At 41.9% G+C, this 16,543-nt stretch overlaps 1 protein-coding gene across 4 annotated transcripts in view; it reads left to right on the forward strand.

Moving 5' to 3' along the window:
- Window positions 1-16,543, forward strand: part of dync1i2a (dynein, cytoplasmic 1, intermediate chain 2a) — a 20,524-nt gene continuing 3,981 nt past the window's right edge. The window contains exons 1-14 of one of the 4 annotated variants that reach the window (XM_022213223.2): window positions 1-117; window positions 1,089-1,203; window positions 2,935-3,049; window positions 4,425-4,512; window positions 5,557-5,646; window positions 6,001-6,116; window positions 10,764-10,850; window positions 11,088-11,250; window positions 11,342-11,441; window positions 12,278-12,403; window positions 14,244-14,390; window positions 14,476-14,589; window positions 15,127-15,260; window positions 16,274-16,418. In XM_022213223.2, the coding sequence (XP_022068915.1) occupies window positions 1,099-1,203; window positions 2,935-3,049; window positions 4,425-4,512; window positions 5,557-5,646; window positions 6,001-6,116; window positions 10,764-10,850; window positions 11,088-11,250; window positions 11,342-11,441; window positions 12,278-12,403; window positions 14,244-14,390; window positions 14,476-14,589; window positions 15,127-15,260; window positions 16,274-16,418 (1,530 nt within the window). In that variant the 5' untranslated portion in view covers window positions 1-117; window positions 1,089-1,098. Of the gene's footprint in view, window positions 118-187; window positions 319-1,088; window positions 1,204-2,934; window positions 3,050-4,424; window positions 4,513-5,556; window positions 5,647-6,000; window positions 6,117-10,763; window positions 10,851-11,087; window positions 11,251-11,341; window positions 11,442-12,277; window positions 12,404-14,243; window positions 14,391-14,475; window positions 14,590-15,126; window positions 15,261-16,273; window positions 16,419-16,543 lie in introns of those variants that run through there. The other 3 variants (XM_022213225.2, XM_022213224.2, XM_022213226.2) reach the window with 3 other exon arrangements.

The raw sequence follows: 16,543 nt of genomic DNA on the forward strand, positions 1-16,543 counted from the left end.
CGTCACAGCGAAATGACTCTTTTTGGCTCCTCTCAGCACCTGTAGTTGGTTTGGCAGCCAGATTGTTTTGGCTGTTTGTGAAAGGCTTTTAGTGTCCGGTCGAAAACCTGCTATAAGGTTTGTTATCAACATATCAGTGCCCTTATAGATGCGGTATCTCACAGCTTTAGCATTGTGTTGGTATTTGTAGCTGTACTTTTAGCTGAACTAATTATTCATCTTGTGGTCAGAATACGTGAAAGCGCATGACAGCGCTGCGGACCGGGTTAGCCGCTGTAGCTAACTGCTAGCAAAGAGCCGCATCTCTCGCCATAGGTGGTGAGTTTTAATGTGCGAGTCATATTTTCTACGACCAAAACAATATCAATTTACGCAAGAAAATACAACAGATCACTCATGGTACCATTAAGGATTAGTTTTAAGGTTTACAGCTGTGAAGGCTAATTTAGGTCTGTGGCTAGTCACAATAAGGAAGGCTAACTTTAGCCGAGGCCGACTGGATGCTAGCACTTTTTAAACTAAATTGTGTGATTACTACAATTAAGCATTAGGCTACTTGAAGCTGAAGATGTATGTCAAGCTACATAAACGAGAGATAAGAATCTGAAAGGGATATCTTAGTCCTATGCTAAGCTAACCTGGCGTGAACGGTCGGACCAACTAAAGGGTGGGGCTCACTGTTAGCTGACAATGACTGGACAGCCGAGGTTTACGTGTAGCTGAGAAATCATGTCTGTCACCAAAGAGGTAGAAGATATTTCACTTACCCAGCTGCAAGAAAGACACTGTTGGACAGTCATGAGGCTGTGAAGTTGGGCAGCTAGCTGTCTGCATTGTTGTGCAAGGTGGTACTGAAGCTGAGAGTATCAAGTGTCAGGAGAAGGCTGGTTTTCCAAAGTACAGTAGAGACCAGTAGACCTCATGATGCTTAATTTTTTATGGGACATACTCAGTCTACACTTTCATCTGCAAGTTGTGGTTGAGAAATTCCAAAACAAACTGTACTAACTGTTGCTTAAAATAGCATATTCTCTAATGCATTTTTAATTGCATGTACAGATAATCACAATTGTGTTGTTTATGTGTAGCTGTGGCATCATGTCTGACAAAAGTGAGCTGAAAGCCGAGTTGGAGAGGAAGAAGCAACGCTTGGCGCAAATCAGAGAGGAGAAGAGAAGGAAGGAGGAGGAGCGCAAGAAGACAGTATGTGTACATTTTTGTAAATGATTTGAATGTTCTCTGATAATGAATGTAAAAAAGACAATATGGAAAATGAACACACTCAAAACCAATGCCTAAGTGTAAGAATTAGAAACCTTTATGCTTTAATTCACATATGTTTACACGATTATTTTTAGTTTTGGCAGTCCAGATGTTGCAACAAATCAGCAGTTTAGAACCTAAGAATAGTTTACAGCTTACTGTGTTAATAAATAATATACACAACAAGATATAAGGCTTTTTTTTTGCAGAAATATAAAGCTCTTTTGAGAAATTCCTTGTATTTACAATAAAATACTCAGCAGTATTTTTCTAAAAAGTAATTTATTTGGGACACTTTATCTTATTTGAGCAGCTGCCAAGGTCTTGAGAATTGTCCTGTTTATATATGTCTGTCTTCATGTAGACGATACATTTTACATCAGTGCTTTAGAGTGGCATGAATTAAAGTTAGCCAAGAAAAGCTGCTCATTACGGGCCATCATGATAGATAGCATACAGTATGAGTTTCAACTAGTTTTATTAGTTTAATTGTAAGTTAAATAACCTTTGTTTTTGAAATGTCTTAATGTGAAATGCAATTAAATACACATAATGATGTACAGAGGTGCTTGCAGATTGAGATTTGTCAATTTGGCCAATTTTACATGTATGGAGGTACTTTTTTCTCTGCACAACTTATATTTTTATTATACGTGGACCCACATGTTTGCTGCTGTAATGTTGTTAACATGATGTCTTTTGCATCTTCTCCTTCTGGAGATTCCTGCAGAACTTGTTCAGGGCAATTAACAGTGTTAGCCTCGACAGATGGTTTTGTTTGTTTAGTTTTTTGTTTTGTTTTTTAAAGTGTAACAGTGCATGTATGTGATTGCCCAACTTTTGTATTAGTGTGAGCTGTGAAGCTTATAGGTAATTTGTTCCCTGAATTTGACCCACTGTCCCATTACCCTAAGCAGATTTGCCAGGATTGTTTTTTATCTGAAGGGGAGTCATTGTCTCAAAGGCGAAAAGTCATGGAACAAAAGTCCCAGTGTGCAGTTAAACACCACAGACTGGGTGAAAAACTGTCATGACAGCTCTGCAAAATGTGTGTTGTTGTGTATCTGTGGCTGTTTTTAAGGAAGTGCTAATTGAGTCTTCTTGACTTATACTTGCGTATACATACTGCTGCATTTCTGACTCGTTAGTTAGTTAGGAAAATATGCCCTGACTGTGTCTGCAGACATTGTCAGAGGAAATGTCATGGGTTTTTATTTAAACATTTTACTATGCAACACGTTTTGGAAATTGTAGAAACGATCTACAACGCCAAAATGTGACCAGGGACAAAAAGACCTTCAACAGATGATTGATACAGATTTATAGGCATTATATCAAATCAGCTTTTGTGTGGATTCTCTTTCTATAATACTCACAGATGTCATGTGTGGTCTTCTTCTTCTTGGTCCTATTTCTTCTTATTTCCTTGACACTTGTGAGCTTCTGGCACAAAGGGCAATTGATGCAAATTATTAGCATAATGACTTTGTAATTTAGTTTATTAATTACATGAGAATGATGAAGTAAGTCCCAGAGCTAGAAATGGAAAACATTTAACCAGGACAGTTACATTTTTGTTAAAAGTATTCACAGAGATATTAATTTTGTAGTGTTGATATTTAGAGATTGACTTTAACAGCTGTGTATTCCTGTATTTCTGTGTATTTCTAGGCTGACCAACAGAAAGAGATTGTAATTCACAAAGATGACTCTGACCTGGAGAAGAAAAGACGCGAAGCTGAGGCTCTTCTAGAAAGTGTTGGCATAACCACAGATGTTGCTGTTGGTATGTTTGAGATTACATTTTGGTTGATACAAATACATGCGTACTAAAAACTTACGTCACAGAAGGTCCTGGATGTAACGGCTTTGCATAACGTCTTTTATACCTATTTAGAGACAAAATAGTTCGTTATCTCACATCAGTTTCAGCCACTGCGTTAGTCAGGGTGTTTATATTCATACTAGGTGAACAGTGTATGCATATTTACACTTAATATTCAGTATGACCCAAAGCAGAACATACCACGATAAAAAGCTAGAACAGATTTTCGTGGCCAGACAGTTAAACTTAGTTCAGCTAATGAGGAGTTTTGATTTCTTAGAGAGCAGAATGAAGGCAAAAAGCTGAGAGGAAAAGGCCCAGAAGTGAAGAACTGCAATCTCTGTACTTACTAAATATATCGACTTTTTTTATTTTTGTGTGTACCTGTCCCATTACTGTGTCCTGAAACTGGATTAACATGAATGGAAAATGACATATTTTCTATACTTTTCATCACTTGTGGATGGAAACGACCTCATATTAAAGCTGAGAGTTCACATTTCCATACAGGGAACATTTTACGGCCATTTCAGATCTAATTTTCCAGAGCACAGAGTCAAAGGAACACAAATGTGTCAGAAGAGAAAAAAATCTATCTTAACCTCAGGAGATACCCATTTTTCATTGGTTTTGGGTCACTTTTGACCCATGTTGTGCATCAAATTGTTAAAGACAAAACTAAATGAAAAAAAATAAAAAGAGGCAAGGAATGTATTCTAAGCATATTCAGGAAAAGGTTTTATGTAAATAACTAACTCATGACAAATATGAGAGCCACTTCAGATAATAGTAGACTTCTCTTAAATGCTCATATGTCCTCAGGAGGAAGCACTGATGCGGTCTGTGACACACTGCTAGTATACTGTCTTCTAGAGCACTGTCATGTCGCTAACAGCAGGTGGCAGAAGAGATCCATACAAGAATCTGAGTTACCGTTGCACAGGAACCTGAGGCAGAAATTAAAAATCAGTTTTTAAGTTACTTGTTCATTTTGATTATTTTTTGTGTTGTACATATTTAATTTTATATAAACATAAATATGTCATAAAATATTTGTATAAATAAAGTCTTTTTGTACTGCATGATTTGAGGTTGCTACAGTTGAGGTTTGTTATTTACAAACTGATTTGTGCATTTAGCTCTCTTTGCTGCCGATTTAAAGGTTTATGCATGTTGCCCCATGTACACTAACAGTGTAGAAATCTACTTCCAAGATCCGACAGCTTTTTATCAACATTTGAAACAACAAAACGTTGATGCATTTGCACTGTAGTGCTATGAACCGCTTAGTGTCTTTAAACTGTAACAGATGATTATTGTCTGTCTGCCTGTATAGTCCCTCCTCCCATGTCTCCAACTGCCAAATCGGCGGGCACGCCGAGCGAGGCAGGGAGCCAGGACTCTGATGGAGCCGTGGGACCCAGGTACACACACACACACACACACACCTCAACAACTGTTTGTACAGTACTTTACAAGTATGGAAACAATGCAAGTCTCCATGTTTAGGAAGAATTAAGGACTTACTCTACCCAAGGCAAAATGTTTAAATGCTTTGTCTGTCGTTCTTATATTTCTGCTCTTTAAAATACAATAAAAATCATGCTTACGCCAGCAAAAATACATTTGTTTGTCGTGGGTTGAATTGCAGATGTGCTGCATAGAAAATTATTTGTTTAGCATTCTGAAACTTGCATCTGCTTTTGCTTCAACGTGCTCTGCATTGCTTTCAAACTCCAGACTAAGGTTGTGAATACCTGGAAAGCAGGATTGTATGAGAAGCAGCTGAGCTAAAACTTTACATCATTCCAGTGAATGATGACAAATTTATGCCAAATGACTGCATGTTTATTTCATTTGTGTGCCGTTGAATTAGTACAATCCTAAATTAACAATAAAACAGCAGGCTGCTGTGACGCCTGGGGGACTTCTTAACCCCTAATTAGAGCCCCTTCCCTGGGCTGAAATTCTAGCCCCCCCAGTGTCCCATCAGGCCCAGTGAGCTGTTCCCCCTACGTGTTGACTCATTTCCCTCACCAGCATGGCCATTTCCTACACACATGGAGGTCATGTTTTCTCCCTGAGGGTTCTCGCTCTCTCTTCCCACTCTGTGTCTACACAACACTCAGAGCTTTAGTATGACACAGTTCAGGCTGTATCAGCCCCACAGGCTGCACATTACACCCTGTGTCATCCCACTCAGAGGGTCTGTGTGTTCATGCACTTAAGCAGATACATTCCTACATCTCTGTGGTTTGTATAAGCAGATTCAGGCCTAATTTGAACTTTAAAGCAAGGTCCAGTCTGAAGTGTGCTTTGATAACATGAAAATTTAATTGATTTGTGTTCTAGCATCCGATCAGCATGTTGTGTGCCATGGTGCTAACTTTATTTCCTCTCCTCATTTGTGCTTGCCTGTCTCTCTCTCTCTCTCACTAATGCTGCCTTGTTGCTGTGACACTAATCAGGACTCTGCACTGGGATTCTGACCCGTCCACTCTTCAACTTCACTCTGATTCTGAGCTGGGGTACTGGACAATCTCTTCTCTCCTTTCCTGGTCATTTTCCCTTCTCTCAATCTATGGCATGATTACTTTGTCTTTCAAAGTCATTATTTATTAAACACAGTTCAAGGAAACAGTGACGTTGTGCATGCAAGTATGGTCAGAAAAAGTCTTTTAATGAATTCACATCGGTTGATAAACTAATCTGAAGTCTTTGCCATCCCATGAAAGACTAATTTACATGCTTTTGATCAGCACAAGATTCCACTTGCCAGATGGTGGGATTGGTAACAAAATGAGCTGAGATTCGTTGCAGTTTTAGGACTGTTTGTATGTTTTTGACTTGTTTAAACCATGGCTGTTTTATAGTGATTATTGTACAAAGTTTCAGTTGTTTTGTGCTTTTAGGCGTGGAACTCCAAAGCTGGGAATGGCCAAAGTCACACAAGTGGACTTCCCACCCCGTGAAACTGTGTCCTACACAAAAGAGACCCAGACACCTGTCATGACCCAGTCGAAAGAAGGTGACTCACATAATGTTTTTGAGGTTGAACTTGTAAAACACAGACAAAGGTTGTGTGTAACTGTAAGGGGAGCTTTAACAGAATGTTCTTGTTCATTAAAACGTGCTGTTTCTTTGCTAAGAAAAGTTTTCTTTTAGTACATGAAGGCTACGCAGCTTCTTGTGAATTATTCATAACAGAGGTATTGTGGGCTCTCGAAGAGCACAATTGTTAACCGGAAGTGAACAACAAAGTGAAGAGGTTTGATTTTACTGAGATGAAAGTAAAGGGAAAAATGGGGCCCAGGAAACATAAGAAGTCAGGGAAGAGATTAAATTCAGACAAGCTCTGCTCCTCTGAACCTCCCAAGCAAACTCCGCTTTGGTGTAATTAATGAGCAGGATGAGAAAACCAGTGACAGGAAGGAGAAATGAGATTGGAGGGGAAGATATGAAGCCTTGTGCATACGACTGCTTATTGCCTCTGAAACGTGTCGATATGTATGTAATTGCTACACTGAAGCTTTCGTGTGGTCAGACACAGATAATATTTGGATTTATGCTAAAATCCACATGTTCAACACATGTTCTATAAAATATGCAACATTTGTGATCACGCTGCTTGTTCTTGGTTGATTTTTGTAATGACAGATGGTGAATAATGTGCATGACTGAAATCTTGATTAAGATTTTTGTGTTTTGCTTCCACTTGAAGCTACTGGATGAGTCTGTCTTTTTAGCTGTTCTCTCAATTTATTTGCACCAGCTAACGCGTGTTTTTTAGCATCCTTGAAAGCCTGGTTAGGATTTTAAACAGTGTACTGATCGGTAGTTGTTGTCCGATCAGGTGATGTGTAGAAAATTCTGAGGTGGCATGCAGCGCGAAGAAGACAAAATTGTGTGATTTTGTGGAAAACTACGAGCAGAACTAGTGAAGGATGAAGAGCATCCCTGTGTTCCTCATCGCTCTTTACTCTGGACTCTACTGGGCATTGTAAAACTGTGTTAAACAACGATGGTTTCTGCCAGCTGTTCAACGCGGGGCCCCCTTCCCCTCTCTGCCACTATGTAATCATTTCATCAACTCCCTCGCTTCCCTGTCTTCTCCCTTCACCGAACAGGCACATAACAAAACACACTCAGTGACATTGTGCATTTTCACACCATCACTTCTGGCACTCGATGAGACGGCATCCCCTTCCCAGCTTGCTCCCCTCGGCGCATTTTTGATGTGTGGGGTGGCGTCAGGCCTGGTTTCTGATTGAGCGATTTATCATGTTGTCAAAAGGAGGCAACGGCGCAGCACTCTCAAGGTCAGCAGGCGGTGGCATTAGAGGGAGCGAATGCCATGCCCTGGCTGCTGCAAACTGAGGGTTCCCACAGTGTCGCGAGACGTCTCGGAGAAAGGAGTGAAAGATTTAGGATTTTGCCATCAGCCGCCCTATTGACACAAAGAAAATCCTCTGAACAGTGAAGGAGAATGCGTCTTCATTTGTAAATTGTTTACCGGTAATGGAGACAGCGTTTAAACTAGACAGTCATCTTGAAATCTCACCTGCACCCTCTCAGAATCTGTAGATTATTCTCCATTTGTAACCGTGGAACAACATACAGCACTGTGCAAATGTTTACAGCACTTGAGTTGTTGAGATTGGCCAGCAGGGAGACATCTGATTGGTGTAAGAACTGATGCTGCAACACGACAGCAGCCCCAAACATATACAGCAAGTGTCATAAGGAATTACTGTGTTCTCCTCCACAAGAAGAACAGTTGTGTAACAGACGCTTTAGCTCCCACAGAGCCCTGATCTCAACATCATGAAGGGGCCAGAGACGCTGACACACTAAATCCACCAAACAGTGACATATTCTCTAAGATGATTGGAACAAATTGCCTGCCTACTACATTGGGGAGAAAAAATGTGCGTGGAAAATTGGGTCTGTTTTAAATGCAAATGGTGCAAATATTGATTTAGCTTTCTCTCCCTGCGGCACATATTCAAAGTTAATTGATGACATAATGTAAACTCGTCGTGACATTATTTTCGAAAGTATTATCACCTTGCTTTCAGTGCCTGGAACTTGGTACTGTAGATCCATTTTTCCATCTGTACCTAGTTTCAGAAAATGTGTCGATTTAAGCCATTAAACTGGCGAATGTGCCGCCGCTATGGTATTTCCCAGACTGCACTAGTAGGTAATGTGCAGCATCAGAATGCGCTCCTCAACAAGAGGCTGTAATTATGGAGTAAGATATTGTTGAAGGTTGGGGGGTGTGCGGGGTGGGCGGCTGTACCGGTTGGTGTAGTACCGCGTTTCAGATAGGCTCGTCAGGAATAAAAGTACGTTGAGCAGTTCAGTAAATCTAATATTTAATTGAATGTGATTGTTTTAATCACTCTGAATTCAGAGGCAGGTCAAAACTTTTAATCACAAAAGCCCTTAATGGCCTTCTTGTTTTAAGTGCCACTTGTAATTGTGGTCAGCTTTTATGCACTTGATGATTAGTGGAGCTAAATATCTGCTGTATCCTTCTGTCATACAGTAGCTAATCATTTCATACAGAAAATTTGAGATATTCTTTTTCGGTTTTTTTCCCCCTCAGCGCATGATTAAGTATCTGGGCCTATTGTGACCTGGGTTTTGTTCTTAATCTCATGTAACAAGGTTTTGAGGCTGATTGCTGAGGTTTCCATTTGCCTTGTAGCAGATGTGAATTTGATACACTCCTACTCACAATTTTTGGAAGCGAATTTTGGTGTGAAGTACTCTATTTCAGGTACAAAAAAGAAATGATGATGCACGTGCCTCTGCGCATTGGTAGAGTTTCATTATTGGTCTTTATTTGGCAGAGAAAAGCCTTTTTGCACGTGCTGCAGTCGAAGCGTTGTTCTGTCTGCACATATAGAAGTGGAAGACACCTGCAACGGAGAGCAGAGGTCATTTAGTTTTATAGTTCATCACTGGCCACATGCCATGTTTGCATTAATATATTGTCCATTGACTAAGACTTGTGATTACGCTCCCCTCCCCGTCTCCTATCCGTCCCCCCCCCTCAACAAAGCTTTTATTTCCTAAGTGGTACAAAAGCCATAATTGGGCCTGCTTTGAGAGGAGGTGTCAGTGTATGGGACATCGGTGATCCGGGTGAATTCTGTTAAATGCAACCCACCCACCCTTGCTACTACTCCCCCCCCCACACATCCCCAGCGGGGTCACCAGGATCACTAGCTTTTCTCCAAATGGCCATTTTGGCTGGCAGGTGCATTATACCCTTTATTTTCAGATTGTCTATCCGCTCCTAATGCCTGGCAGGTTGATTGCTCTGGCTGCCTCACCAGGGAAAGGGCTGACGAGCACAGCCGGGACTAGCTGAAAGACAGTGATTACTGTTTTCCTTTAAGCCTGATTGAGGCCCTTGAAAGGAAAGATTTTAACCTTCTCCTGTTGGTTGCAGAGTATGGCCGCACATTGAAATGGCTTGTGTCATCAACCCGGTTCTGTAAACTCATCAGTGCACCCAATAACCTTCATCCTCAAACCTCCGTCTGAGAAAGGGGATAAATCACTTTATGGACAAAGTGACAGATGACATTATCATTTAGATTATCTCAGTAGGAAGGAAATTCTGGCATGCGGTGCTGTCATTTTAGATTAACTGTAAAGCTCATACCAAGATAAACACCTGTAGGAACCAAGCGAGTATTTTCCTTTTCCTTATGAATCTGTTTTGTCTGCTCTTGCTATTTTTATTTATTTTTTTACATTGAAAGCATAGTCTACATGCCGTCTCTAAGAGATGTGTTTTTCAAAAAGCGTGTTCATCTTCTTTGAGGTACAACCGGTGTGCAGTTTGCCAGCTGGTGTGGCCTGTATTTTGTTGTACATTCTCTGAGGTTGAATAGGAGTTGCAGGACCTCCTGCTAGGATGGTAATTGCACGGGCTTGTCGTTCAGGGAGAAGCTTGTCTCGGGGCAGCCAGGCGGAAAACCTCTGTGCCATCCCCATGCCACCTCTGAAGAGCACAAGACAATCCCAGCATCGCCATCTGCTTTTGCACCATGCCGTCATCTGGCCGGTCCAATGGGACGGGCCGGGGCAGCTGCTCCACACCCTCTACCCCGCTGCCCTATGGCCTAGAAGGGGGCAACCTGCTACTGGGACACAGAGGAAACAGCTACACTGACAGCTAGACTCTCTATTGAATGGCTAGAGTCTCATTAACAGTTGGGAAAGACAGAGGTCCCTATGACAACAAGACACCCGCTGCGCTGTGTCCCTTTAATACAAATGACAAACTTCCCTGCCTTAGAGGAGCAGGTTCTTTTTGAAAAGTGACATTGTGCTGGTAAACCAAACAAATGCAATGCAGAGATAAAAAATCAGCCCATTGCTGTGCCTATAATCACTGGGTGGAGCTTCTATTGAAAGAAAGAAATAATGAAGGTGGAAAATGTAGTGACCGAAAGGTATGAAACTGTATGAGAGCATAATCACTTCCTTTGTGAAAGTTGTTACTTTGAATTGGGTTTTTATTCCCTGTTTACATTAGCAATTCAAACTACAACGTAAACAAAATCATTTAGAATTTTGTTCACAGGAATGTCGCTTATACGGTGTAGCTCGGTGTTTTTACTGATGTTAATGGAGTTCACTTTTTGATCCACAGAGGAGGAAGAAGAGGAGGAAATCGCTCCATCTCAACCAGTAGTCGAGACTCAGACTGAGAAACTGGACCAGAAGGAGGAGGAGGAAGGTACTTTGTTACCTGTGATGATAACTGAGATACTCGCTGAAATTGAGCCATTTAAATTCTTCTGTGAATTTTTACAATTATGTATATAATTATTAGTGTTCTACAAAGACCACATAGAATCTTATTTTCTGTCAAGCGGTTTCTATTCCTGTAAAAGAGGACATCGGATTCCATATCATAATGGCCACGAGCAGCAGGGATCTTCACACAATTCTGTGTATTTGTGTTTCTTTACAGCACCCCCTCATGAGCTGACAGAGGAGGAAAAGCTCCAGATCCTGCACTCCGAGGAGTTTGTGAATTTCTTCGACCACAGTACTCGCATTATTGAGCGGGCTCTATCTGAGCATGTGGACCTCTTCTTTGACTACAGTGGCCGTGACCTGGAGGAGAAGGAGGGGTAACAATTGGACAGCCAGTGTTTTTAAAACTTGTAATTGGTTTTTGAACAAGTGCTTTTTATTGATTTGTCCTGCTTTGTTTTTCCTCAGTGAAATTCAGGCCGGAGCAAAGCTCTCGCTTAACAGGCAGTTCATGGATGAGCGCTGGTCCAAGCATCGTGTTGTCACCTGCCTGGACTGGTCTCCTCAGGTCATTTTTTAAATATTTTTTTAAACAATTCTTTCATAATTTAACCAGCATTTTAAGCACCATTAATGAACTGATTGTTAATTCTGGTCCTCCTTGTGTTTTGGTGCTAAAATAGAAGCTGTATGAGTGTAATTGTTTCTAATTGACTGTTGAAACAACTTCGATTTGCACAGCCTTAATGCTTTATGATTACATCGCTTGAGTTTGACAGCATTTACTTTCAGCTGCAACTCCCTCAGGAAAAGTAAGTTATGTCCCATACAAATTGTCACTTAGCCGGAGGCCATAATGATTTGTTTCCTCTGGTGTCTAAGGTCATTTAATGCATGATTCTGCAATGACTTGTGACAGTGATTGAACACCAACTCTTTGTTCACTGTATTTTTTTTGTTGCTCAAAGCGATGTTCCCACCCTTGTGATTTGAAATTATGTATTGACACAGTGTAAATCTCAGATTCTGGTAATAAAAGCAGTGGACTTTAATGGTTTGTTTACATCTGGATAGTGTTTCTGTAGTCTGTGTTTTTAATATGCACTGGGTTTATATTTTAGGAAATCTTTGCTGAACTGCTGAGTGTTCTTCTGAGCCCCTGCAACACTGCAGCCTTTAGTTAGAATTATCAAAAGGAATTAAGACGTCATTTAACAAAGTTAGAAGGGGAGTAGGTCGACTTAAATGAGCCATAAATCTTTTAGGAAGGGTTACTCATTCTTGAAGGCATTCACTACACCACAGAGGGCAGGCGAGGCTTTTCCACATGGAGTCTAGCCTGGGGGGCAAGTCTGCCTCCCCCTGATTTCATTCAGTCTGATTTTTTTTTTTTTCTGTCACCAGTATCCTGAGCTGCTGGTTGCCTCATATAACAACAACGAGGACGCTCCTCACGAGCCCGACGGCGTGGCTTTAGTGTGGAACATGAAGTACAAGAAAGCTACGCCGGAGTACGTCTTCCACTGTCAGGTACCAAAAACAACGTTTTTTTTGCTCCTTAGCTCCCCTCCCTCTTTCTGACCTGCTGTCCTCACGGGTGGCTTCTTCCACGACAAGCTTGGAACCCCATCAACCGTCCCGTTCGCTCACTCTCTCGCCTCCTCCTCTGCTCACAAACCCCCTCACCCCTCCTGCCTTTATCCACATCGTGAGTTCACCGTGCTGGCATCCACCTCCAGCACATCTATCCACAAACACATGTTCGTGAGGCGCCGGAGAAGACCTGTGGCGCAGGAGTTGAATGGAATCCGAGCGCTGCAGCAGGATTAAGTGTGTGGGGCAGGGCTGGTTATCATGTGCATCTAAACAAGGGCCCTGTGTTCAGAAAAGCGAGCTGGGAGACCAGTTGAGCTCCTCCACTCTGCCCAGCCTTATTATAATGCTTGCCCCGAGGCTCCTTCACCAAGACAAGTTGAGTAGAACCACATGTTGTTGCCTCCAGAGCGGATGTAGACGCAGGCGTGTTGCTCAGATGAATAAAACTGAACAGAAGTGTGAATGCAGTTTTCTTTGTGCCTCCAAGTTGGCTCTGAGGGAGATTTTCCTCATCTGTGTGCCACAATCTTGTTAATAAACTCCGGTAGAAAAAATATTTATTGTGATAAATGAAGTGAGTGTGTTTAGGCCACCTACATCATAATCCACGAATATACACTCATCCAGTTGGCCCGCCTCAGGGGAATTTGCTTACACTGTTAGAACTTTGACTCAAGTTATGAAACATGTTTGCTCATATTCTGGGAAAGAAGCAACATGTAAGGACAGATATTTGACTTTGAGATGAAGCAGAGGAAGAAAACTGCAGATTGAAGTTGATGTTTTCCATGTTATTGGAAGATTTTAGGTGCTGCTGATACTCAGTTTTGGCCTGCATATATTTGACCTGTGGTTAGTTACCTCAGTGGAAAACAGACCCAAGTTATTTAGACATAGATTTATACTTTCATTTCTTTCTTTCATCATTTACAGCAATAGAAAATCATGTAATATGCCTATATTGTTGATGTGTAAACGTAATCAGAGTACATATTCTTCAGCTCAGAACAAGTCTTAGTTGAGAAAATACATAAATATACCACAGAACTTAAAAATATTGAAGTGTACTCACACAGATTTGTTTTATCGAGTTTGGATTGAGTTTTGAACATGAACATTCATAATACAGTGCTGCTTTCACAAAGACAGACTTTGATCAGACTAATAGTTGGATATCAGGTAGATGTCTGTTTAGTTTTTGGAAAGGTAAATTGACTGACACTTCTTTTCAAACTAAATAATATAACTGACAGAGCAACAACGTCAAACAGCTCAGCTCAATCCACAGTAAACATTGCATTTTTGGAAATTACTGGAAAAGTGTAACAACGCAAAAATCTCACAGACGTGCAGTCAAGCTGATAAACTGTATCGGGGCTCTGTGCTGCGACTGACAGCATCCTCACTGCTGTGTTTTCTTCTCATCACTCGCTCTGCAAACACTGTTACCCAAACCACAAATTATGAGCCGTGTCTCTTTCCTTTGTTTTGGTCATTTGGTGTCACTGTTTGTTTCCACGGCAACTCTGGTCAGCCGGTGTCTCCGGTTGTTACCATGGAAGCGCAGATCAGCAGGTGTTACTGCGTGTTGCTATGGAAACACTGGTCAGCCAGTGTTACTTATCGTTACCATGGAAACACGGCTCAGCTGTCGTTGCTGATCATTTCTGTAGAAAGCTGCCTTTAAGAATGATGATGGATTGAAACCGTCTCACTATAAATGTCTACTTTTTTTAACATTTCCCTTCTTATACTTTTTGCTTCGTTCTGGCAGTCTGCTGTTATGTCTGCGGCCTTTGCCAAGTTCCACCCTAACGTTGTGGTGGGGGGCACGTACTCGGGGCAGATTGTGCTGTGGGACAACAGGAGCAACAAGAGGACCCCTGTGCAGAGGACTCCCCTGTCAGCAGCAGCCCATACGGTACAGGAAACAATCGGACACAGCGGGCTTGAGTTTCATTTATATTCATCAGAAGAGTAAAATTTCACCTTCGTTGTCTTTGCAGCACCCGGTGTACTGCGTGAACGTGGTTGGGACCCAGAACGCCCACAATCTGATTAGCATCTCCACTGATGGAAAGATGTGCTCCTGGAGTCTGGACATGCTCTCTCAGCCACAGGTAGCACATAGAAATCCAGCTGTATCCGTGTGAACGTGTGTGTCCTCGGAGCCGTATTTCTGAATTACCTGAACTTCGGATTTTAGTGCTAACCGTAAATTTAAATTGCTGTGTTAATAATACATTACATTTTAAAGAGGAGAGGTTATTTTTTATAGTTGGTCTTCCTGTCTTTTTGCTTTCACGTTGCACACGTTTCCTGTCCCTTGCATTCATGCTAAATGTCAGACATTTTGGCTGGACTCCGCACTTTTCGCAGTCAAGTTTGGTATTTCCTCCGACTTTACCCTTATTTTTTCTGCAGCTCATTTTTCACTTTGAAGGAAATTATTTTTGCTAGCTGTGTCATTTCATCCGCGCTGCCAAGACCTCAATGTCAAGCTTTCATTTTTTATAAAGTGCTAGTTGAATTTAGATTATGCATTAATAAACTGTCGAGTGATTTTTATAGGTTGTGCTTGGCAGCGTGTGTGTTAACATAAAGCCTGAGCAGGGAGCTTGTTATGGATGTTGTTCCATGTTCCCTCCCCTCCACAGGACAGCATGGAGCTGGTGTTCAAGCAGTCCAAAGCCGTAGCTGTCACCTCCATGTCTTTCCCTCTCGGAGATGTCAACAATTTTGTGGTGGGCAGCGAGGACGGCTCTGTCTACATGTCGTGTCGTCATGGAAGGTGCGTCTGTACGAAACCACAGTCCCCAGCGTCCCTCCCGAACACCAACAGGAAACTGAGGCGACTTGTTAGGCCCACCTAGGACCGAGTGTCAAATAAATATAGCCCACTCACTTCCCAGTGCAGCACAAATCCAACACTTGATCTCCTGCTGTTTGAGGTTTCACTCCTGCCCAGTCATCCTGTTTTTCTTTTCCGCTTGTCAGTTGTGTTTGTAAAGGTCGTTCAACATAAACAGGGCACACATGCAGGGGAAGCAAATCATTTTTTCCCCTGTTCTCCTTTTTTTTTTCTTCTCCTCAGTATGTTTCTTTGGGTGAGAGAGTTTGTTTACAGTCAGTCGTCCCAGGGAGAATTAAAAGTGCAGTTCATCCCACAATGTTCTCATTTAAGAGACTGGGGCTCCTCTCATGGTGGATGGTCCTCAGCAGAGAAATGTGGCTTAAATCAGAGCAGCCGGTGAATAGCGTGTCAGCCCTGCACTGAATGTCCTGTAGTATGCCCAGAGACCGCAGAGAGGGGATAGCTGCTAGGTTTTGCACAGCAGAATCACCTCTGTAATTGGGGGAATAATTTTCCACCTCATTTACAATGGTATGATACTCTCATCGCAGTTAATAATGCATAAGCATCACTCATGCTGAGTATTTACCTCTCTACGTTAATTATCTGAGCCTCAGTTGGGTAACAGCTCTGCAACATGTGGTTGAAGGGATGCAGGCACTTTTGCCACCCTGCTGGTAATTACATGATATAAGTAAATGATTACTGTGAATACGTCCAGCAGAGGTCCATCTGCGCCTGTTGCTTTCTTTCATGCTTAATATAACACCTAAATGGTTAGAAACACACCGCTAACTGTTAACCCTTTGAAATTTTGATGATAGTTTCTAATGTTTCTGCAGTGCACAGAAATGCATATTCAGATATTTCAGCTGAAGGTCATTGCTGCACATCTGCTACTTTTTGAAATCACATATGTTTCATCCCATCTTCATCCGTGTGCTCCACAGCAAAGCGGGCATTAGTGAGATGTTTGAGGGCCACCACGGCCCCATCACAGGGATCCACTGCCACACAGCTGCAGGGCCGCTGGACTTCTCCAACCTGTTTGTTACCTCTTCCTTTGACTGGACTGTCAAGCTGTGGACCACCAAGGTATGACTGAGGTGTAGGAAGCATCTGAAAGGTCAGAGAAAACCTCTGGATTCGTTTATCTGATAGAAAACAGACATCTGTGTGTCAGAAAAAGTCTCCGCCTGCCGTGAGTTTTGTGTTTCTAT

This window comes from Acanthochromis polyacanthus, chromosome 14 (genome assembly GCF_021347895.1).
Source record: "Acanthochromis polyacanthus isolate Apoly-LR-REF ecotype Palm Island chromosome 14, KAUST_Apoly_ChrSc, whole genome shotgun sequence".
NCBI lineage: Eukaryota > Metazoa > Chordata > Actinopteri > Pomacentridae > Acanthochromis > Acanthochromis polyacanthus.